Raw genomic sequence first — 25,072 nt, 5'->3', positions numbered from 1 at the left:
CTCAATTCACATAAAAAATATCTACATAGGATATATATAGTCTTGTCATGTCCACTTCTGTACAGCCAGTGAATTAGCTGAAAGGTGTAATAACCCATAACACATCTAGGCTCTCATTATGTGATCTTTCACTCTGCAGGTTGTATATAAGAACAATGATATTCGCCTAGAGCTTTCTCGCTTGGCTCGAATTGGAGATACAAAGATGAAAATTTATGGAGATGTAGTTTTTAAATGTGAGAATGTAGCTACTCTGGACCCTATTAGTTTTGAGAGCCCTGAGGCTTATATCAGCCTTCCCAAGTGGAACACCAAACGTATGGGCTCCATCTCCTTTGACTTTCGCACTACAGAGCCTAATGGCCTCATACTTTTTACACATGGAAAACCTCAAGACCGAAAAGATATTAGAAGCCAAAAGAATACCAAAGTGGACTTTTTTGCAGTTGAGCTTCTTGATGGCAATTTGTACCTTCTTTTGGATATGGGCTCAGGAACCATAAAGGTTAAAGCTACCAGCAAGAAGGCTAATGATGGAGAATGGTGTCATGTGGACATCCAGAGGGATGGAAGATCAGGTATGTTTTCTCTGTGTTTAAAGAAACATAATGAACACTCATTTCTTACATGTTTCTTGCAACAGAGACTTCAGTATACAGTAATTGTATAGACAGTTGTGTTAACTACGGCCTAGTCCAGACTAAGATTCCAAAGATTTTATTGAGTACAGCACGTTTGTCAGAGCTCAGTTTCACAGCAATACATAATCTATAAGTATTTCAGAATTTATTCAGAGTTAGATAGATGAAGTAAAAACCTAACTTCCATGAGTCAGGCAGAGCATACACTTTTATTACTACGTTACCCCTTTCTTTTGCTCCTTCTTGTTGACACTTTGAATGAGAGCATACTGAGGTAGGTTCATTAGTGTGTATGTCTCCTATATTTTATAACAAAACAAAAAAATACTGTTCCCATTTAGTATTCAAAACAGACAGGCATGCTCCTAAGCCTACCTCGGTATGCTCTCTTTGAAAGGAGATATGTTTCAGCAAAGGATACCTATTGCAAGAGGCAAATATGATAATAGGAGTAAATTAGAGCATACAATTATTTTTTTTTCCTGAGTTATTAATGTTTAATTTTTTTGCTTCTATTTATCTGTAATTGCAGTATAATAGAAACTGTTTGTCTGTTCTTCAACTAAAACAATATTATAATGTGAAGTTGATGTCAGCATTATCATAGGTGGAAGTAAACATGAGAATCAGTTCCCACCATTTTCACTAAATTACTGTATTTAAAGGAGCATGAAACCCAATTTTTTTTCTTTCATGATTCATATCGAGCATACAATTTTAAACACCTTTCTAATTTACTTAGATTACAAAATTTGATTTGTTCTCTTGTTATCTTTTGTTGATAAGCAGGGATGTAAGCTCAGGAGCATACACTTGTTTGGAGCACTATATGACAGCAGTTTTGAAAGAATGTTATCCATATGCAAGAGCACTAGAGGGCCGCTCTAGTGCTCCAGATGCCTATCTAGGTATCTCTTTAACAAAGGATACCATGGGAACAAAGCAATTTTGATAATAGAAATAAACTGTAAATATGGTATGCTCTGTCTGAATCACAAAAGAACATGTTTGAGTTTAGTATCCCTTTAAGTATGTAGTCCCTTTTCCAATATGGATGGATTTTCCATTTAAAAAAAATTATATTCCAGCTTGGGTGTTTTTTTCTATTTTTATTAGAAGAGCTATCATTTAAATGAGTAAAACCACTGAAATGATTTATATGATGAACCTACACAAACAGGTGATTTAATGGTGTTAATCAGATGCTAACGAGACAAGGTCATAAACAACCAACTGAATTAGACCACGTTTGGTGTAGATTACCAGTGGAGCACAAAAATATTAGTGCAATAGTGTTTGTAACATTGCTCAAGCGCAATCAATATTCTATTTTTGTGCTTATATTACGTATTAAAAGGCCATGATAGTTGAATATGACATGATCTAATTCGTTAGGGCATATAATTTTAAGACAAACGACCCTACACTACTGTGTGTTTAACCCTGCAAAACAGCTATACACATGGCAGAAAGTGCGGCTCGGGACTCGTACAGAAATACTGGTCATTAGCAGCACTTCTACTATGTGTTTAACCCCTTGCGGGGATCACTCGAGCAATACTCTAGCACGCACTAACATCTGCATGTTGGATAGGGTGGGTGCGCTACGTCCCTCACATAATAGAGATCTGTTAGGTCAAACTGTACAATTTATGTTGGAAATCGATCGAGCGTTAAAGGGACAGTCAACACCAGAATTTTTGTTGTTTTAAAAGATAGATAATCCCTTAAAAAGACACTCAGGTTAAATTAAATTTTCATGATTCCGATACAGCATGTCATTTTAAACAACTTTCCAATTTACTTTCATTAAAAACAATGTGCACAGTCTTTTATATTTACAATTTTTGAGTCACCAGATCCTACTGAGCATGTGCAAGAATTCACAGACTATACGTATATGCATTTGTTATTGGCTGATTGCTATCACATGGTACAAAGGGAGTGGAAATATACATAACTTTGAAATTTGTTATAAAAAAATCTACTACTCATTTGAAGTTCAGACTAAGTGCTATTGCATTGTCTTGTTATCTTGCATTTGTTGATTATGCAAATCTAATATGTTGACTGGCCCTAATTCCCCAGTTTTGCATAACCAACACAGTTATATTAATACACACACGTTTTACCTCTGTAATTACCTTGTATCTAAGCCTCAGCAGACTGCCCCCTTATTTCAATTCTTTTGACAGACTTGCATTTTAGCCGATCAGAGCTGTCTCCATGGTAAATTCACGTGCATGAGCTCAATGTTATCTATATGAAACACATGAACTAATGCCCTCTAGTGGTGAAAAACTATCAAAATGCATTTAGATTAGAGGCGGCCTTCAAGGTCTAAGAAATTAGCATATGAACCTCCTAGGTTTAGCTTTCAACTAAGAAAATTGGTGATAAAAATAAATTGGAAAGTTGTTTAAAATTACATGCCCTATCTGAATCATGAAAGTTTTTTTTGGACTTGACTGTCCCTTTAAGCCAATGATGCACAATTAATGGGCTTTATCGTGTTGTTCTGTGCTATGCTATTAAAAATAGTAATTCATAGTTGCAGGGTTAAACACAAAGTTAAATGCAAGCAGCATTGCTATGATAAAATGGTCTAACACATCAGAGCATTTTCTTATCACACTTTTATGTCCCTTTAATAAAGATGAGACTTTAAGTAGTTTTCACAAAAAGAGCAACGCCAGAACAAGGGGTCATGTTCTCATGTTGAAGGATAGTAGGTTCAAGAGTAATTTGCAGAAGCTTTTTCACAGAAAGAGTGAATGGTCCATGGAATAAACTTCCTTTAGAGGTCCAAGACAAACACTGTGGGACTTCAGAAATGGCTGGGAAGAGTCCTACTAACAAATTAAGCTTACACTTAAAGGGACAGTTTACCCTAAGTTGTTCTTCCACTTAATTTGTTCCCAATGATAGATTTTACCTGCTGGAGTGTTTTAACTTGTTTACAAGTAGCGACTTTACTTTTATATTGGTATTTGAAATAGTTGATTTTGTCTGTGGTATCCCTAACTATACTGAATGTTTCTATACTTAAAGGGACATTATAAACTCATTTTTTCTTTGCATATATGTTTTGTAGATTATCTATTTATATCGCCCATAAAGTTTGATTTTTAAAAAAATGTATAGTTTTGCTTATTTTTAAAGAACATTGCTCTGATTTTCAGACTCCTAACCAAGCCCCAAAGTTTTATGTGAATACCGTCAGCTACCTTCTCCAGCTTGCTTCTGTTTGTGTAAAAGGTCTTTTCATATGCAAAAGAAGGGGGAGTGTCTTATTTCCCACTTGCAGTGGGCTTTCTAGATAACTTTTCAATAGAGTTAAACTGAGAGTTTCTAAGTAAGTCTTTAAACCGTTTTATACAGGATTTTTATATCAGTATCTGGGCATCTTGTTCTTTATAGTAGTGTCTATTATATGCAGTTATATGAAAATGAGTGTATACTGTCCCTTTAAGTATAGGCTTTAAGAAAGCTGTGTAAACTTAGCCAGCAGAAGAAATTACACTCCTAGTGGAAGTTAGGAGAGATAAGTAATAAAATGTTAATTTCCAATTGTTCTCAATAAAGGGACACTTAAAGTGAAAGTCCATTTCGATGAATTAGAGCCCGGTTTTTAATAATCCTATTAAAAACAAGGGCACTTTAATTCATCAAAATTGAGATTTCACTCGTTTTCTTCAAAAACTTACCTTTTAATCCTGACAGCCGCTGCAGCGCTTCCTGTCGCAAGCCCTCTTCGCTGGTCCAAAATGACGAATCCGGCTTCCTCCAATCACAGCGTTGCATCAGGCCAAGATTCCTCCAGTGGGGGAAAGGAGTAATTGGAGGAAGCCGGATTTGTCATTTCTGACGTCTGCAGAGGCTTCCGACGGCCGGGGGTATCGCTGGAGCGGCTATCAGGATTAAAAGGTACATTTTTGAAGAAAACTAGTAAAATATCAATTTTGATGAATTAAAGTGCCCTTGTTTTTTTAGGATTATTAAAAACCGGGCACTAATTCATCGAAATTGACCTTCACTTTAAAGGGCCACTAAACCCAAAATCTTTCTTTCATGATTCAGAGACAGAATAGAAATTTAAACAACATTATAATTTACTTCTATTATTTATTTTGCTTCATTTTTTAGATATCCTTAGTTGAAGAAAAAGCAATGCACATGGTGAGCAACCAATCAGCAGCTACTGTCATATCTAGATATGCTTTTCAGCAAAGAATATCAAGAGAATAAAACAAATTAGATAACATAAGTAAATTAGAAAGATGTTTAACATTGCATTCTCTTTCTAAATCATGAAAGAAAAAATGTGGGTGTCATGTCCCTTTAAGTCAAAATAAACTTTTATAATTCAGATAGAGCCTACAAGACACTAAATTTACTTGCATTATCCAATTGTGCACAGTCTTTTTATATTCACACTTTCTGGGGGAAAAGATCCTACTGAGCATGTGCATGTGCATATACTACACGTTTGGCCAATATCTGTCACATGATGCAGGGGGCCGGAAAATGGGAGAAAAAAATATCTACTGCTTATTTTAATTTCAGAGTAAGTGCTATTGCATTGTCATTTCATTATGTACTGCATTGATTGGACGGACCTGAAATTATGAATTATTAAGCAGAATACTGTATGTTCTATTTATTCATAAGTACATATATCTAAATATAGCTGATGGTATTTTTGTACACTATATATACATACCTGTATCAATACAGTAAAACACTTTAAATGTGAATATTGCATAAATATGATTTTTTAGGTTTTCATTTACTTTACTGCAAAGGGCTCCAGTGTACTTATATTTATGTCTATATATGTGTGTACGTTTGTATTTATGTGTTTATATGTGTATATATGTCTATAAACACATAAATATACCTATTAATCCACAAATCCATATGTACACACATACAGTATATGCATATTATATATAAATATATGCATATTTATATATATATATATATATATACACACATATTTAGACATGTATATGTATGTATCTCTATGTTAAAACTCTTTGTCTGCCTTTTCTCTTGTAAGGTGTATCCAGTCCACGGATTCATCCTTTACTTGTGGGATATTCTCCTTCCTAACAGGAAGTAGCAAAGAGAGCACACAGCAGATCTGTCCATATAGCTCCCCCTCTAGCTCCACCCCCAGTCATTCTCTTTGCCGGCTCTAAGCAATAGGGTCTCTCTCGGAAGGGTAAAGTGAATGTGGTGTTAGATTTGTAGTTTTTGTTCTACAAGCAAAAGTTTGTTATTTTTAAATGGTACCGGTTTGTACTATTTACTCTCCAGCAGAAAAGGGATGAAGATTTCTGCAGAGAGGAAAATGATTTTAGCATGTTGTAACTAAAATCCACTGCTGTTCCCACACAGGACTGAGGAGTACAAGAAAACTTCAGTTGGGGGGAACGGTTTGCAGATTAAGCTGCAATAAGGTATGTTTGTTCAGCCATTTATTTCTAGACAAGACTGTGATAATGCTAGAAAAGGACTGATAAGATCCCCATGAGGGAAGGGTAAGCTTTATTCAGAGACTAAGTATGAAATAGGTAGGGCCACAGCAGAGCTGTGGCAAGGTTCTAAATTTGTTTTAACCGGTCTGTTAGCTTACTATTGATCCGGTTTGGGCATTAAGGGGTTAATCGATTTTTTTGCTAGCTGTTCAATCTTACCAATGCTTTAGGTACATACTGTGAAAATTTCCGAAAGTTTGGTGCATTTTTCACTGTTTTGGAAAATTGTGTGCCTTTTTTATTTCTTAAAGGCACAGTAATGTTTTTTTGCAAAGTGTTTTTTCCTTGATTAATGTGATTTCTAAGCCTGTTTGTCTTACTATTAGTCTGTTAAACATGTCTGTCACCAAGGAAAATCCTTGTTCAATGTGTTTAGAAGCCATGGTGGAACCCCCTCTCAAAATGTGTCCCACGTGTACTGATATGTCTATACATTTTAAAGACCATATTGTTGCACTTAAAAATGTGGCCCAAGATGATTCTCAGACAGAAGGTAATGAGGTTAGCCCGTTGACCTCTCCCCAAGTGTCACAACCAGTTACGCCCGCTCAAGCGACGCCTAGCACCTCTAGCGCGTCTAACTCTTTTACCTTACAAGATTTGGCGGCAGTTATGGATAATACCCTCTCAGTATTTTTATCTAAGCTGCCCGTGTTACCTGCAAAGCATGATAGCTCTGTTTTAAGAACAGATTATGAGCATTCTGACGCTTTAGTAGCCGTATCCGATATACACTCACAACGTTCTGAAATGGGGGCGAGGGATGTGCTGTCTGAGGGAGAAGTTTCCGATTCGGGAAAGGTTGCTCCTCAGACAGACTCAGATACGTTGGCCTTTAAATTTAAACTAGAACACCTCCGCTTATTACTCAGGGAGGTAATAGTTACTCTGGATGACTGTGACCCTTTGGTGGTCCCAGAGAAATTGTGTAAAATGCACAAGTACCTAGAAGTTCCTGTTTACACTGATGTGTTCCCGGTCCCTAAGAGGATTGTGGATATAGTAACTAGGGAGTGGGATAAACCAGGTATCTGTTTGTTCCCCCTCCTGTTTTTAAGAAAATGTTCCCCATAATCTGACACCACGCGGGACTCGTGGCAGACGGTCCCTAAGGTGGAGGGGGCTGTTTCTTCACTTGCCAAACGCAGGGTTTACTTAAGAAAATTTTTGTTCATCAAGGTTTTCTTCTCCAACCTATAGCGTGCATTGTTCCTGTAACTACTGCAGCTGCTTTCTGGTTCGAGGTGCTAGAAGATGCGCTCCAGACGGAGACCTCATATGAGGATATTATGGACAGAATTAAGGCTCTTAAGCTGGCTATTTTTTTTTATCACAGATGCCGCTTTCCAACTAGCTAAGTTAGCGGCAAAGAATTCAGGTTTTGCCATTCTGGCGCGCAGGGCGCTATGGCTCAAGTCTTGGTCGGCCGATGTGTCGTCAAAATCCAAACTGCTGAACATCCCTTTCAAAGGAAAGACCCTTTTCGGGCCTGAATTGAAAGAGATTATCTCAGAAATCACTGGGGGAAAAGGCCATGCTCTCCCTCAGGACAAATCCTTTAAGACAAAGAACAAACAAAATAATTTCCATTCCTTTCGAAATTTCAGGAGCGGTCTCGCTTCATCCTCCCCTGCTGCGAAGCAAGAGGGTAACACTTCACAACCCAGGGCAGCCTGGAAACCTTACCAGGCCTGGAACAAGGGTAAACAGGCCAAGAAGCCTGCAGCTGCCCCCAAGACAGCATGAAGGGGTAGCCCCCAATCCGGGACCGGATCTAGTAGGGGGCAGACTCTCTCTCTTCGCTCAGGCCTGGGCAAGAGATGTACACGATCACTGGGCCTTAGAGATTGTATCCCAGGGATATCTTCTAGAATTCAAGGACTCCCCTCCAAGGGGAAGGTTCCATATTTCTCGTCTGTCTACAGACACAACAAAGAAAGAGGCGTTCTTACGCTGTGTAGAAGACCTACATACAATGGGAGTGATCCACCCAGTTCCAATTGCGGAACAAGGGCTGGGGTTTTACTCAAACCTGTTTGTGCTTCCCAAAAAAGAAGGAACTTTCAGACCAATCCTGGATCTCAAAATTCTAAACAAATTCCTCAGAGTCCCATCATTCAAGATGGAGACCATTCAGACAATCTTACCAATGATCCAGGAGGGTCAATATATGACTACCGTGGATCTAAAGGATGCGTATTTACACATTCCTATCCACAAAGATCATCACCAGTTTCTCAGGTTCACTTTTCTGGACAAGCATTATCAGTTTGTGGCTCTCCCTTTTGGGTTGGCCACTTTTCCCAGAATTTTCACTACTTGCCGAGCTCTTCATTCCATTTTTCGGCCATCTGTAGCTCAGTGCATGGAGACAATCGGATTAATGGTAGCGGCAATGGACATAGTCCCTTTTGCACGGATACACCTCAGACCACTGCAACTATGCATGCTCAAACAGTGGAATGGGGATTATGCAGATTTGTCTCCTCAAATACAGTTGGACCAGGGGACCAGAGATTCTCTTCTCTGGTGGTTGTCTCAGGATCACCTGGCTCAGGGAATGTGTTTCCGCAGACCAGAGTTGATCATTGTAACGACCGATGCCAGTCTGTTGGGCTGGGGTGCTGTCTGGGACTCCCTGAAAGCTCAGGGCTTATGGTCTCAGGAAGAAGCTCTTCTCCCGATAAACATTCTGGAACTGAGGGCGATATTCAACGCTCTTCAGGCATGGCCTCAGCTAGCTGTGGCCAAATTCATCAGATTTCAGTCGGACAACATCACGACTGTAGCTTACATCAACCATCAAGGGGGAACAAGGAGTCCCCTAGCAATGATGGAAGTAACCAAAATAATCAGGTGGGCAGAGGATCACTCTTGCCACCTCTCAGCAATTCACATCCCAGGAGTAGACAACTGGGAAGCGGATTTTCTAAGTCGTCAGACTTTTCATCCCGGGGAGTGGGAACTCCACCCGGAGGTATTTGCCCAGCTGATTCAGCGATGGGGCACTCCAGAATTGGATCTGATGGCGTCCCGTCAGAATGCCAAACTTCCTCTTTATGGGTCCAGGTCCCGGGATCCCCAGGCGACGTTGATAGATGCTCTAGCAGCGCCTTGGTCCTTCAACCTGGCCTATGTGTTTCCACCGTTTCCTCTCCTTCCTCGTCTGGTGGCCAGAATCAAGCAGGAGAAGGCGTCGGTGATTCTAATAGCGCCTGCATGGCCACGCAGGACCTGGTATGCAGACCTAGTGGACATGTCATCCGTTCCACCATGGACTCTGCCAATGAGGCAGGACCTTCTACTTCAAGGTCATTTCAAACATCCAAATCTAATTTCTCTGCGTCTGACTGCTTGGAGATTGAACGCCTAATTCTATCTAAGCGTGGTTTCTCTGAGTCGGTTATCGATACCCTGATTCAGGCCAGGAAAATCTACCATAAGATTTGGCGAAAATATCTTTGTTGTGCAAATCCAAGGGTTACTCATGGAGTAAGATTAGGATTCCCAGGATATTGCCTTTTCTCCAAGAAGGATTGGAGAAAGGATTATCAGCTAGTTCCTTAAAAGGACAGATATCTGCTTTGTCTATTCTTTTACACAAACGTCTAGCAGAGGTACCAGACGTTCAAGCGTTTAGTCAGGCTTTAGTCAGAATCAATCCTGTTTATAGACCTGTGACTCCGCCATGGAGTCTGAATTTAGTTCTTTCAGTTCTGCAAGGGGTTCCGTTTAAACCTTTACATTCCATAGATATTAAACTTTTAGAGAGATACTTTACCAACCGCTTCAGCCTCCAGTGTGAGTGTGACTGACTTCCGGGACGCCGGGAGAATGAGATCCGTCTCAGATAGAAGGGGAGTGATCTGGAGGTGAATAACAGCCGGTCCTGGCTGTAAGGAAAAATAGGCTGCAAGTAGAATAGTCTCAGGAACACAAACCAGGAACGATGAGAATCAGACAGGTATCCAGTACAACTGACAGAAAGAAATGTAGATGTGACCTGAGGAAAAAATAGTTAAGCTAGGCAATTGAGACAATGATATGAGCTAAATTGCATACTACAATTTTCAGGCAATGTAAGCTGGGTTTGAGCTCCTTAAGTAGGTTGGTGCTAAGAATGGGCGGGGATATACCTTAAAGGTATATCACATCTGCTCAAAGAGTTTCAGAGTTAACTGCTTTGCAGTGTGACTCACCTTACTTGGTGTTCCACGCAGATAAGGTAGTTTCTATTTACAAGCAACTAAGGATTTCAGACAAACAACTTCATTGTTTGTCATCTATTCTGGTAAAAGGAGAGGTCAGAAGGCGACTGCTACCTCTCTTTCCTTTTGGCTGAAAAGCATCATCCGTCTGGCCTATGAGACTGCTGGCCAGCATCCTCCTGAAACAATTACTGCTCATTCTACCAGAGCAGTGGCTTCCACATGGGCTTTTAAAAATGAGGCTTCTGTTGAACAGATTTGTAAGGCAGCGACTTGGTCTTCACTGCATACTTTTTCCAAATTTTCCAAATTCGATACTTTTGCTTCTTCGGAGGCTAAGGTACCTGTCTTGTTCCCTCCCTTCATCCGTGTCCTAAAGCTTTGGTATTGGTATCCCACAAGTAAAGGATGAATCCGTGGACTGGATACACCTTACAAGAGAAAACAGAATTTATGCTTACCTGATAAATTACTTTCTCTTGTGGTGTATCCAGTCCACAGCCCGCCCTGGCTATTAAGTCAGGTAGATTTTTTTGTTTAAACTACTGTCACCACTGCACCCTATGGTTTCTCCTTTTTCTTCCTAACCTCCGGTCGAATTACTGGGGGGGGAGCTAGAGGGGGAGCTATATGGACAGCTCTGCTGTGTGCTCTCTTTGCCACTTCCTGTTAGGAAGGAGAATATCCCACAAGTAAAGGATGAATCCGTGGACTGGATACACCACAAGAGAAAGTAATTTATCAGTAAGCATAAATTCTGTTTTTTTCTAAACTCTTGAGACCTCATGTCTTTTAGCCCTTATAACTTTTTTGAGCAATATGAGTAACTGTTAACGTGCCACTCGTAATCTGTATGGTGTTAATGAACAAAGAAAAACAAAACAAACTGCTATTTCATATAGAATAATAAACACAAAAGAGCACATTTTATACTCTGCTACTGGTATAACAAGTCATTCAGAAATGCATTATGGGAAAAACAACTTGTCTTCAGCATTGCTAATGTCACACTTTGCTTCATTGTGATCTCATGAGATTTCACTGAAATGTCACGAGATTTCAAAGTAAACTTCCTCAAACTGAAGAGGGAAAAAACATGATGCACTCTCCCTTGCAAATTCTTGGACTAGCATCCTGATTGGTTGCTTAAAGTCCCCTTATAATAGGGTGTGGGCACTGGCTACTGAGCACATTTTGAGTTATATTCCTTTGTTACAAAGAGATGTTTATATGATATTTTCTAGTCAGATTTTTACAGCTATGCTGCATCACTTTCAAGTGCTTCAATATTTCGGTACCATGTCCCTTTAATAGGAAATTGGGCAGAATTTTTTGTACATATGGTTCTTATCTGCCTTCAAAATCTATCGGCTAGATTACGACTTGTGCGTTATCGTAAAAAAGCAGCGTTAAAGGGACACTAAACCCAACATTTTTCTTTCATAATTCAGGTAAAAAATACAATTTTAAACAACATTCCAATTTACTTCTATTATCTAATTTGCTTCATTCTTTAGATATCCTTTGTTGAAGAAATATCAATGCATATCGGTGAGCCAATCACATGAGATATCTATGTGCAGCCACCAATCAGCAACTACTGAGCATATCTAGATATGCTTTTCAGCAAACGATATAAAGCGAATGAAGCAAATTAGATAATAGAAGTAAATTAGAAAGTTGTTAAAAATTGCATGTTCTTTCTAAATCATGAAAGAAAAAAATTGGGTTTCATGTCCCTTTAAGAGGTCCTAACGCTGCTTTTTTACGCCCGCTGGTATTACGAGTCTTGAAGGTTTAGGGTCACCGCACACTATGGGACTTCCATAGCGCTAATATTACGAGTCTGTCCTGGGAGGCCAAAAAGTGAGCGGTACACCCTACCTTGTCAAGATCCCTAATGCATTTAAAAGTCAGTAGTTATGAGTTTTACACTACAATGCTGTAGCATAAAACTCATAACTAAAGTGCTAAAAAGTACACTAACACCCATAAACTTCCTATTAACCCCTAAACTGAGGCCCTACTGCATCGCAAACACTATAATAACATTTTTAACCCCTAATCTGCCGCTCCGGACACCGCCGCCACCTACATTATATTTATGAACCCCTAATCTGCTGCCCCCAACATCGCTGCCACCTACATTATATCTATTAACCCCTAATCTGCCTTCCCCAATGTCGCCAACACCTACATTATATTATTAACCCCTAATCTGCTGCTCCGGACACCGCCACCACCTACATTATATGTATTAACCCCTAATCAGCCTTCCCCAATGTCGCCGACTCCCACATTATATTTATTAACCCCTAATCTGCCGCCCCCAACGTCGCCACTACTTTATTAAAATTATTAACCCCTAAACCTAAGTCTAACCCTAAATCTAACACCCACTAACTTAAATATAATTTAAATAAATCTAAATAAATATTCCTATCATTAACAAAATTATTCCTTTTTAAAACTAAATACCTATAAAATAAACCCTAAGCTAGCTACAATAAAACTAATAGTTACATTGTAGCTACCTTAGGGTCTATTTTTATTTTACAGGCAAGTTTGTATTTATTTTAACTAGGTACAATAGTTATTAAATAGTTATTAACTATTTAATAACTTCCTAGCTAAAATAAATACAAAAGTAGCTGTAAAATAAACCTAACCTAAGTTACAATAACACCTAACACTACACTATAATTAAAGGGACAGTCTACACCAAATTTTTTCTTATTTAAAAAGATAGATAATCCCTTTATTACCCATTCCCTGTTTTTGCATAACCAACACAGTTATATTAATATACTTTTTACCTCTGTGATTACCTTGTATCTAAGCCTTTGCAGACAGCCTCCTTATCTAAGTGCCTTTGACAGACATGCAGTGTAGTCAATCAGTGAAGACTCCTTAATAACTTCACGGGAGTGAGCACAATGTTATCTCTATGACACATGTGAACTAGCACAGTCTAACTGTGAAAAACTTTCAAAATGCTCTGAGCTAGGAGGCGGTTTTCAACTGTCTAGAAATCAGTTTGAGCCTAGCTAGGTTTAGCTTTTCAAAAATACCACCAAGGGAACAAAGCAAATTTGATGATAAAAGTAAATAGGAAAGTTGTTTAAAATTGCATGCCCTATCTGAATATTGAAAGTTTAGTTTTGACTAGACTGTCCCTTTAAATACATTTACTAAATTAAATACAATTAAATAACTTTCATACAATTAGCTAAATTATATTAGCTAAAGCACAAAAACAAACAAACACTAAATTACAGAAAATAATAAACAAATTACAGATATTTAAACTAATTACACCTAATCTAATAGCCCTATTAAAATAAAAAAGTCCCCCCAAAATAAAAAAAAAACCCTAGCCTAAACTAAACTACCAATTAGCCAATGCAATCAGCCAATAGGATTGAGCTCGCATTCTATTGGCTGATTGGAACAGCCAATAGAATGCCAGCTCAATCCTATTCGCTGATTGGATCAGCCAATAGGATTTTTTTCTACCTTAATTCCGATTGGCTGATATAATTCTATCAGCCAATCGGAATCTAAGGGACGCCATCTTGGATGGCGTCACTTAAAGGAACCGTCATTTAGTAAGAAGATGTCGATTGAAGAGGATGCTCCGCACCGGATGTCTTGAAGATGGACCCGCTCCGCGTCAGATGGATGAAGATAGAAGATGCCATCTGGATGAAGACTTCTGCCCGTCTGGAGGACCACTTCGCCTGGCTTGGATGAACACTTCTCCCGGCTTTGTTGAGGACTTCGGCCCGGCTTGGATGAAGACGTTTCCCAGTAAGTCGATCTTCAGGGGGTTAGTGTTAGGTTTTTTTAAGGGTGTATTGGGAGGGTTTTATTTTTAGGTTAGGGACTTTGGGCGGCAAAACATCTAACTGCCCTTTTAAGGGCAATGCCCATCCAAATGCCCCAAATGCACTTTTCAGGGCAATGGGGAGCTTAGTTTTTTTTAGATAGTATTTTATTTGGTGGGTTGGTTGTGTGGGTGGGGGGTTTCACTGTTGGGGGGGGTTGTTTGTATTTTTTTACAGGTAAAAGAGCTGATTACTTTGGGGCAATGTCCCGCAAAAGGCCCTTTTAAGGGCTATTGGTAGTTTAGTTTAGGCTAGGGTTTTTTTTTTATTTTGGGGGGGCTTTTTATTTTAATAGGGCTATTAGATTAGGTGTAATTAGTTTAAATATCTGTAATTTGTTTATTATTTCTGTAATTTACTGTTTTTTTTGTACTTTAGCTAATTTAATTTAGCTAATTGTATGTAATTTATTTAATTGTATTTAATTTAGTAAATTTATTTAATTATAGTGTAGTTTTAGGTGTTATTGTAATTTAGGTTAGGTTTTATTTTGCAGGTACTTTTGTATTTATTTTAGCTAGGTAGTTATTAAATAGTTAATAACTATTTAATAACTATTATACCTAGTTAAAATAAATACAAACTTGCCTGTAAAATAAAAATAGACCCTAAGCTAGCTACAATGTAACTGTTAGTTATATTGTATCTAGCTTAGGGTTTATTTTATAGGTAAGTATTTAGTTTTAAATAGGAATAATTTTGTTAATGATAGGAATATGTATTTAGATTTATTTAAATTATATTTAACTTAGTGGGTGTTAGGTTTAGGGTTAGACTTAGGTTTAGTGGTTAATTACTTTAATATAGTGGCGGCGACATTGGGGGCGGCAGATTAGGGGTTAATAAATATAATGTAGCTGTCGGCGACATTGGGGAAGGCAGATTAGGGGTTAATAAATATAATGTAGCTGTCGGCGACATTGGGGGCGGCAGATTAGGGGTTAATAAATATAATGTAGCTGTCGGCGACATTGGGGAAGGCAGATTAGGGGTTAATACATATAATGTAGGTGGCGGCAGTGTCCGGAGCGGCAGATTAGGGATTAATAATATAATGCAGATGTCGGGGCGGCAGATTAGGGGTTAATAAATATAATGTAGGTGTCGGCGATGTTGGGGGCAGCAGATTAGAGGTTCATAAGTATAATGTAGGTGGCGGCGATGTCCGGAGCGGCAGATTAGGGGTTAATAAATATAATGTATGTGTCGGCGATGTCGGGGGCGGCAGATTAGGGGTTAATAAGTGTAAGATTAGGGGTGTTTAGACTCGGGGTTCATGTTAGGGTGTTAGGTGTAGACATAACTTTTATTTCCCCCTAGGAATCAATGGGGCTGCGTTAAGGAGCTTTACGCTGTTTTTTTGCAGGTGTTAGACTTTTTTTCCAGCCGGGTCTCCCCGTTGATTCCTATGGGGAAATCATGCACGAGCACGTACAACCAGCTCACCGCTGACTTAAGCAGCGCTGGTATTGGAGTGCAGTAATGAGCAAGATTTTGCTCAACGCTCACTTCTTGTCTTTTAACGACGGGTTTCCGAAAACTCCTAATACCAGCTCTGTAGGTAAGTGAGCGGTGAGGGAAAACTGCTCGTTAGCACCGCATAGCCTCTAACGCAAAACTTGTAATCTAGGTGTTTGTTTTTATCTCTAATACATGTACATGACGTTCACTGCTCAGACTACTTTTTTCTGCGCGCAAGCTCTGTTTATTACAATAAAGTGTTGGGGATCATTATCTTTTTCTATGAAGTGCTGTTTTCTCTTCTAATTCACACCTTGTAACCAGCTCAGCATCATTCTTTTCAGTTGTAAACGCTGTTTTCTCTAATACACAATTTAGGGACTTAATGTGTTTGCTGGTACTTAGTTTATTTAGTCTTACAAAATTACGTTCTTTCAGACGCATCTATTATTCTCTTCCCCGAGGACTTGGGTAAATTACATCAAACAGAACCATCAACAAATTTCAGTATTGTGTTATGTTTATTACATAAGGTTTGCATCTCCACTCCCCATCAGGCACACATCCAATCTTTGCATTATCTTTGTCACACTTCCTTGTAACAGCTTCCTTTTCTATACAAGAGCCCTTTAACAATATATATATATATGTGATGGTCCGATCGAAGAAGCTCTCGCCAGCCAGTAAGGTCCTGTTATGATGAAGCTTCTCACAATTATGTAGCTATATAATGTGTCCCTAATTATTTTTTTTTAAATAAATTTTCCTTTATTGTTCTTCAAAAAAAAGTTATACAACACAACAAGAATGGGTTAATACAATCATGACTGTACATTGAAAAGTGATCTTGGTATACAAAGCTCAAATACATAGCCGATATTGTTACCATTATATACCATGCAAGGTTATTCACATTATGACTCAAGCGGATGGCTCGATTATAAAGTCCAAAAATTTCTTCTTGTTCAAATGACAGTTCATTCAATGTATCTGATTTTACTCCCTTCAAGTTATTTTCTTTAAATTTGTAGTTTTTATTGATTTTTGTCAAATTAACAGAGTGATAGATACAACAACTGTACGAGACAATCGTACAACAAGTACAAATACATCATAGCATTTACGTAATCATTACAGACATAAAGTAAATTTCTATGAAAAGGGAGTCAGTGTCCTGACTGGACATAGGATATCGTCTAGGAGGGGAAGGGGGGGAGATGGAAGGGAAAAAGGGTAGGAAGATCTGCTAAGATAACTTTAAAAGGGGGGCTAATTCAGACGTGTAAGAGTGAGGTCAGATCTACTGCTTATGTGGTTAGGGGTATACTGCCATTTAGGTGTCAAAGGTGGGAAGCCAGAGAGTATCAAATCTATTTTTCCAATCGGACCAGATCAGTTCAAAGAAATCAGTCCTACCCGAGGCGTAATAGATACTCTTCTCCATAGAGTACATGTAGGCCATAGTGGATATAATATCCGACCAGGCTGGGGGGAGGGATCTTTTCCAAGATCTCGCAATATTAAGTTTAACAGCTGATAGAAGGTAAATACAAAGTGCACCATAATGTTTAGGTAATTTACATACACCTAAGTGAAACAGAGCCGTCTCGGGGGTTCTGGGTAGGTTGATACCCAAACTGGTTAATGTAGAGAAACATTTGTTCCAGAGAGGTTTGAGTCTGGGACAGCTCCACCAAATGTGAATCATATCTCCTATGTGCGAGCAGTCTCTCCAACAAATGGGGGAGGCCTCTGGAAAGATTTTCGCAAGCCTAGCTGGGACATAATACCAGTGTGTGAGCACCTTAATGTAGGTTTCAAGGATGGTAATGCAATGAAGGGTTTTCTTTGTAAAAAGGAGCGTGCGTTGCCACTCCAGAGGGGGTTTCGTAAAGTCTAACCTCCGTTCCCATTTCAGAATATGTTGGGCTTTGTCAGCTGGGGCAGCGCCTTCCATAAGGGAATAGTGTAAGGACAGTGGTTTGCCCAGTCTGAGCCCCTGTTGCCATCTAGCTTCCCAGATGGTAAGCTGTCGAGGCAGAGGTGGTTTGAAACCCCACCTAGATAAGAAACTAGTAACTCCGGAGTATTCAAATTTCATATACAAGGGTGTAGATGGGGTTATGTTGAGTTGGGTGTAGGGGGGGAAGGTTGTATGTGGCGGGGTTGACCAAAGGTCTCCCACCTTCACAATACCCAGCCGAGCCCAAGCGTTTGGATGGGAGTCCGGTAAACCGGACAGGAGACCAGTTACAGAGGTAATTGGGGAAGGGTGAGGGGCTACCTTGGGGTTATGCCTCAGGCGGTCCCAGGCAAATAGGCATTCCTGTATAATCGGATTAGAGGCGCCCAAATTCCTTCTGCAATGGGGTGGCGTCCATATTAGGTCCCTTAAAGTAAGGTTATGTGGTAGGGAGGCTTGTTCAATAGACCTCCATTTGCTGTCTGAGTCCTTGACTCCCCACTGAGAGATATGGGTGAGCATAGCGGCATCCGCATACCTAACAATAGAGGGAGAAGCAACCCCGCCGTGCATTTTAGGGTATTGCAGGGTATTATGAGCAACTCTAGGGGGTTTACCTTGCCAAATGTATTTGGTACAGGCGCTCTGGAACTGTACTGAAAGGGTTCTGGGAACTCTTATTGGTAGACAACGGAGTGCATACGTGAGTTTAGGGAGATAGCTTTAGAGCTGCTATGCGTCCTAACCAGGATACACATTTGAAGTTCCAGCGTGTGGGCAGGGACCTTAGTTCGGTCAAGAGTGGTTTGAGGTTATCCTCAAGAATTTGAGGGAGGGAATTGGATAGTTTAACACCAAGATGGGATACGTACTTAAGGCTGGGGATAAACTTATATTTTTTACATAAGTTTTTGGAGACCTCCTCGGGAAACCCAGAGGTATATAGTTCAGATTTCGAGTGATTCAATTTATAGTATGACAAGGAACTAAATGTCTCTAGGAGGGACAGGAGTCTCGGGATCTCTCGAGAGGGACTGGAGAAGAACAGGGTAGTATCATCTGCAAATAGGGCTACTTTGTGGACCGTACCGTGTAGAGTGATTCCCGAAATCTCATTATCCATCCTGATGGCCGCAGCCAGAGGCTCCATGGCCAGTGCGAACAGAATCGGGGAAAGGGGGCAACCCTGGCGGTTGCCATTAGATATAGGAAAGGGAGTGGGGTCAAACCCCAGTCCTCTCACCAAGGCCACCGGGGAGGAATATAAAGCTTTAATTGCCAAAGTAATTCGTGTAGGGAACTGGAAATTCTCTAAGACCCGCCAGAGGTATTCCCATCTGACGCGGTCAAAGGCCTTCTCGGCATCCAGAGAGAGCACCGCAAGTGGCCTATTCAGTCTCTTGGCCTCTAGGAGTATGTTAAGGAGTCTCCTGGTGTTATCTGAGCCTTCTCTCCCTGGTATGAACCCAACCTGGTCTGGGTCAATATGTTTTGGGAGCAATTTTGCTAGCCGATTAGCCAGGATTTTGGCGTAGATCTTAACGTCGGTATTGATGAGTGAAATGGGTCGATAATTAGCGCAAAGGGTGGGATCTTTATTGGGTTTGGGAATGGTAATGATGGAGGCCTCAAGGAATTCCTTGTCGAATTTCCCTGTGGACATAGCCTTATTGAAAAATCTGGTAAGCATAGGGGCGAGTTCTGCTAGGTATGTCTTGTAGAAAATGGCCGTGAAGCCATCAGGTCCAGGGGCTTTAAGAGGTTTTAGCTTTTTAATAACCAATTTAACCTCCTGGCTAGTAATCGGGGAGTCAATGCACTCTTTATGAGAGTCATCAAGGGTGGGAAGCTCAAGGGAGTGAAGGAAGGAATCTATGTTTTCCAAGGGGGCTTTCCCGTGCATCGCGGAAGTGCCTATATTGTAGAGTTCAGAATAGAACTTGTGAAACTGTTGGCCAATCTGGGAAGGAAGTCGAACTGAACAGCCACCCTGTTTGATTTCATGAATACGAGCGGCACCTGCACGCTGCCTGATTTTATTGGCTAGTGAAGAATCTGCTTTATTGCCCTTGGAGTATAGGAGGTGTTTCAGACGGAGGAGATTGGATTGTGTTTTACGGAATTCTAATTGGCATATGTGCCGTCTAAGGTCTTCCACCTCAGATTTGTGGGCTACTGAGTCCGAGATCCGCCGTTGGGTTTCAAGCACCCGCAGTCTGCTATGTGCTTGGGAGAGGGAAAGGCCCGCTTGTCTCCTAAGATGAGCTTGCTTACGGATGAAAAGGCCTCGTAGAGTAGCCTTAAATGCCCCCCAAATAGTATTCTCACTGACTTCTGGGGTATCATTGGTCTGGAGGGTGAAGCAAATCTCTTTCCTGATCTCTTCTCTAAACGGGACATCCGAAAGGAGATGGTGTGGCAGTCTCCATGGGGCTCTGGTTTTAGTAGTGTGACTAGAGTCAATATCTAAAGTGATAAGGTCATGATCTGACCACGGGGTAAGGTGAATATTCACGGAACGGACCAGATCCAGGTCAGTGAGGTGGCAAAAAAAGTAGTCAAGCCTAGAGTGTGTAGAGTGAGGGTGGGAGAAGTGGGTGAAATCTTTGTCTAGAGGATGTATGGACCTCCAGATGTCAAAGTATGTGAACTGACAAATAAGTTCCCTGAACCTACGACTGGTACGGTCGCGGTTGGAGGGGAGTCTCTTAGAGGGGCCTGTTTTCCTATCCATCTTCTCGTCCCATACCATGTTCAGGTCACCAGCGAGGATAACTCTGCCTTGTTTGACCTTCTCCACATGCAGAAGGACTTTCCTGAGGTATCTGGGTTGAAGTGAGTGTGGGAGATAGACTGAAACAAGGGTATATGTGACATGATCTAAATTACATATAAGGATGAGATATCTAGCCTGAGGGTCTCTGAATATAAAGAGGGGCTCGTAAGCCACTCTTTTGTGTATTAGGACGGCTACCTCTCTGGCTTTCTTTGTGAAGGAAGCTGCCTCAAATACTGGGAAGTCCTTGGAAATGTGGGGGGGGGGGAGTCCGCTAGGAGGTGCGTCTCCTGAAGGAAGGCTACGTCCGCTCCGTGGTGACGGAGGGATCGTGATAGAAGGCATCTCTTGCCCACAGTGTTGAGGCCTCTGACATTATGAGTAAGGAATCTGAGGGAGGCCATTTAGAATTCCTGGGTTGGAGGGGGGGGAGGGAGAGGGGGTTAGAGTCAAAGGTTGGTTGGAGGGGGGGATGGAGGAAGGAGGATAGCAAGTGGAAGTAGTCCACCTATGTGGGGCCCTAGAATGGGCACCAGAAATTGGGGGGGGGAGTTAACCTTGTTTAAAAGACAAAGGGACTAGTGCAAATAGCCCCGCTAAACTATAATAAAATCACATAATAGCTAATTAACCATATATATCAACTTAAACTCTAACTTAAATTAGTTACAATAAATATGGAAAATGGAAACAAATCACAGTATATGAACCTGACAGTGGTATTGAAATGCATGCCGACAATCTCAAGTGGGTGAGGCCTGAGGTCTCAGGGTGTGGTCAAGGGGGTTCGGTTTTGACCGCTTTGGTCTTTGTTCTTTGACAGACCATTCAGGGGCTGTGACCCTCAACCTGGAGCGAGACTCCTGCTGGTTGCTGGGGGCAGGTTGGAGGCCCCAATTAGATAGTAGAGTGCCTCCCATAGAAGGTGAAGAGACTGTGTGGGTTTGATTGTCCTTAGTCACAATCAGCTTAGTGGGGAATCCCCACCTATATTTGATCCCTGCTTTCCTCAGCTGAGTGGTAATTGGAGCATAGAGCTTTCGTTGTTGCAAGGTATGTGAGGAGAGGTCAGGTAGGAGTTGGATATCTTTGAGATTATCGGGCAAAGTAGGCCTGTTGTATGCTGCCTGCATCAACCGGTCTTTGAAGGTAAAGTGGTGGAAGCAGACGACCACATCTCTCGGTCTGTCTGATGATACTGAACGTGGCCGGAGAGCCCTGTGGGCCCTCTCCATAGCGTGCATGTTGCCTTCCAGAGGTCCCAAGTATGCGGTGAACAAAGCTGTGAGAAATTCCTGTAAACCACCCGTGTTTACCGTCTCAGGTATGCCTCTAAATCTTATATTGTTCCTCCTAGCTCTGTCCTCCACATCTGCCAGCTTCAGCTCCAGCTGGGAGATTTGTTCGGCTAGATTTTCAGCGTAGGCCAGGAGGTTTGAGTTATCGGTAGCCAGATCGTCCTGTTACCGTTCGAGGGAATCAACCCTATCTCCTATTTCTTGGATTTCTCTTTTAAGTTCAGCCGAGCTTCTCTGAATCTCAGCAGTGATAGATTTGGTCTGAGCTGCGAGGAGTTTCTGGAGAGTACTTTCGGTGATGTAATGGTTAAGATGTGCAACAGACTGAGAACTTGATTGCGAACCCTCATCTTGAGATTCTGGGTCGCTAATGTCCTTGCTTACGGAGGGAGGTTTCTTGCACGGTTGAGAAAAATGGTCTAGAACAGTCTGCTTCGAGGCCGCTTGGGTCTTGGAGTTTTTTCTAGCTGAGTGTGACATGATTGATGGTTAAAGGAGACCAAGGAGTTTGTCGGTGTGGTGGGGACAAGGCCCACCCTGACCACGTACCCACAGAGAAGTCGTTAAAGCCCTGGACTAAACTCAGAGAAAAAGAAGGGTTAAATTTCAACACCTGGATAATACATTAGCAATATATGGTATACTGAAAGAGCGGGGCCCACACTGTCCTCATAAGGAGTGACACCTAGCACATAGCACTACACCTCAGCAAAGTTGACGGCTCCAAAGAGTGACCAACCCAGACAAGCTGGGCCGGAGCGGAGGAGGCGCGAGGGGGACCAATGCAGCCCGCCCCGTGCAGCGGGACCCACAGGACTATCACAAAAACACAGAGCAATAAGGACATACAGTGATATACTACAATGTTTAGAACAACTCTATGTAGCAAAGGCCCTAGTAGGTAACTAGAATAAAATGATGGAAATCGCTACGCCCAAGTGCTGAGGACTAAACACTCCAAGGCCAGAACTAATGGGTTATCACTTAGTCTAGTATATTGGATAAGGACCTAAAAATCAGGTTAGCAGGGTGAGGGTGGGGAGGTGAGGGAAAATCACATATGCGGCATATTACTGTAATCACCCATACAGCTAACTCAGCCAAAATGTTAGTCTAGGGGGGGTAGTGAGGGGGAGAGAGCGAGTATGTGGGTTAGGGGACTGGGCTTTACACCTCAGAGAGATATATAGAGCTAGGTAATGGAACAGGGGTATGACCCACCGGCGATAGCCTGTTGGGAGAGGGAGGAGAGGACACCTCCAAAGCCCCTTCAAGTTATTTTATCCCCCTTGTGGAGCTTATCCCTATGAGGATTTATATATACAATATAGGAAACTAAAACAAAAGAAAAACCATAAACAAACCAACAATGTAATAAGTATAATAATTATAATTACTCTGCCAAAGGGATATCAACAGCTATTCAAACTACATCTTATTAAAAGGTTATCTTTGATTTGCCCGATTAGCATATATATATTGGTCCCATAGAAATAACATATCATGGTAAAAATCTAGACGACCCAGTTTAAAGTAATGAAGCCTCTCCAGTAGTAGAGTGTTCTTTACCAGGTCTAACCAATCGGTAAGTGTGGGTATCTGCGTTTTCTTCCAGAACCTAGGTACTAGCCTTTTTGCTGCATTTATTAATATTTGGTACAAGCTCCTCCTAATTTTACAGGGTATGCATGGGTCAGCGTTGAACAGGATGCCCTCAGATGAGAGAATTAAGTCCATCCCTACAATTTTGTTAATTTGTTCATATACTTGAATCCAGAATGGGCGTATTACGTTACAATCCCACCAGATATGGTACATTGTACCTTCTTGATCGCAGCCTCTCCAGCATCTATTACTGGCGTTGCTAAATATATGTTTCAGTTTGCTGGGGGTTAAATACCATCTAGTGAGAATCTTGATGTTTGTTTCAAGTACTGTTGCTGAATGTGCCGATCTTGCTGTCGCTTGGAACCACTTGGCCCATTGTTTGTGTGAGATTTCATTCCCCATCTTTTTTTCCCATCTAAGTGTATAATTAGGCTTAGTAAGGTATTGCGCTTGAAGCACATCTCTATACTTCAGAGAGATTACTTTTTTGGGGGGCTGTTGTGATGTGCATAAGTGTTCAAATGTCGTGAGTGGTCTAAGCATGTCCTGTTTGTATTTATGTGTGTAAATGTAATGACGAACCTGATGATAGACAAACCAGGAGGTAAAATGTGTAAGACCTTGTGTCAACAAAGTAGTTCAAGGTGCTATCCATCCCTGTTCTAGTACCGAAAAAAACGGGGTATGATCTATCAATTTTATTGGTGCCTGTGAGTTTTGCTTCGTACCCCAAAGAGCAGGGCGAGAGTTCTTTATTCTGATCTAATATTGTCAGTGGTGAATAAGGGGATGTTATGCGCTTATATTTGTTGCGGATTTTGTGTCCTTAATTTATATCAGTTATACCAGTTTTATTTGAATAAATTATGGCCTAGATTTGGAGTTTGGCGGTAGCCGTGAAAACCAGCGTTAGAGGCTCCTAACGCTGGTTTTAGGCTAACTCCGGTATTTGGAGTCACTCAAAAAAAGGGTCTAACGCTCACTTTTCAGCCGCGACTTTTCCATACCGCAGATCCCCTATCTTTTCAATGGGATTTTTCTAACTCCGGTATTTAGAGTCGTGGCTGAAGTGAGCGTTAGAAATCTAACGACAAAACTCCAGCCGCAGAAAAAAGTCAGTAGTTAAGAGCTTTCTGGGCTAACGCCGGTTCATAAAGCTCTTAACTACTGTACTCTAAAGTACACTAACACCCATAAACTACCTATGTACCCCTAAACCGAGGTCCCCCCACATCGCCGCCACTCAATTAAATTTTTTTAACCCCTAATCTGCCGACCGCCACCTACGTTATACTTATGTACCCCTAATCTGCTGCCCCTAACACCACCGACCCCTGTACTATATTTATTAACCCCTAATCTGCCCCCCACAACGTCGCCGCCAGCTACCTACAATAATTAACCCCTAATCTGCCGACCGCAAAGCGCCGCCACCTACATTATAGCTATGTACCCCTAATCTGCTGCCCCTAACACCGCCGACCCCTATATTATATTTATTAACCCCTAATCTGCCGACCGCCACCTACGTTATACTTATGTACCCCTAATCTGCTGCCCCTAACACCGCCGACCCTTGTATTATATTTATTAACCCCTAATCTGCCGCCCACAACGTCGCCGCCAGCTACCTACAATAATTAACCCCTAATCTGCCGACCGCAAAGCGCCGCCACCTACATTATAG

General features: G+C 41.1%; 1 protein-coding gene across 1 annotated transcript in view; it reads left to right on the top strand.

The window, feature by feature from the left end:
• NRXN3 (neurexin 3) overlaps positions 1 to 25,072 on the top strand; it is a 1,194,892-nt gene that overhangs the window by 316,253 nt on the left and 853,567 nt on the right. The window contains exon 4 of the mRNA XM_053697352.1: positions 140 to 578. Coding sequence (XP_053553327.1) covers positions 140 to 578 — 439 coding nt within the window. The remainder of the gene's footprint in view (positions 1 to 139; positions 579 to 25,072) is intronic.

The sequence above is a fragment of the Bombina bombina genome, chromosome 1, assembly GCF_027579735.1.
Source record: "Bombina bombina isolate aBomBom1 chromosome 1, aBomBom1.pri, whole genome shotgun sequence".
Classification (NCBI taxonomy): domain Eukaryota; kingdom Metazoa; phylum Chordata; class Amphibia; order Anura; family Bombinatoridae; genus Bombina; species Bombina bombina.
Note: the sequence above shows the minus strand (reverse complement) of the source record. Positions and strands in the feature narration are given on the sequence as shown.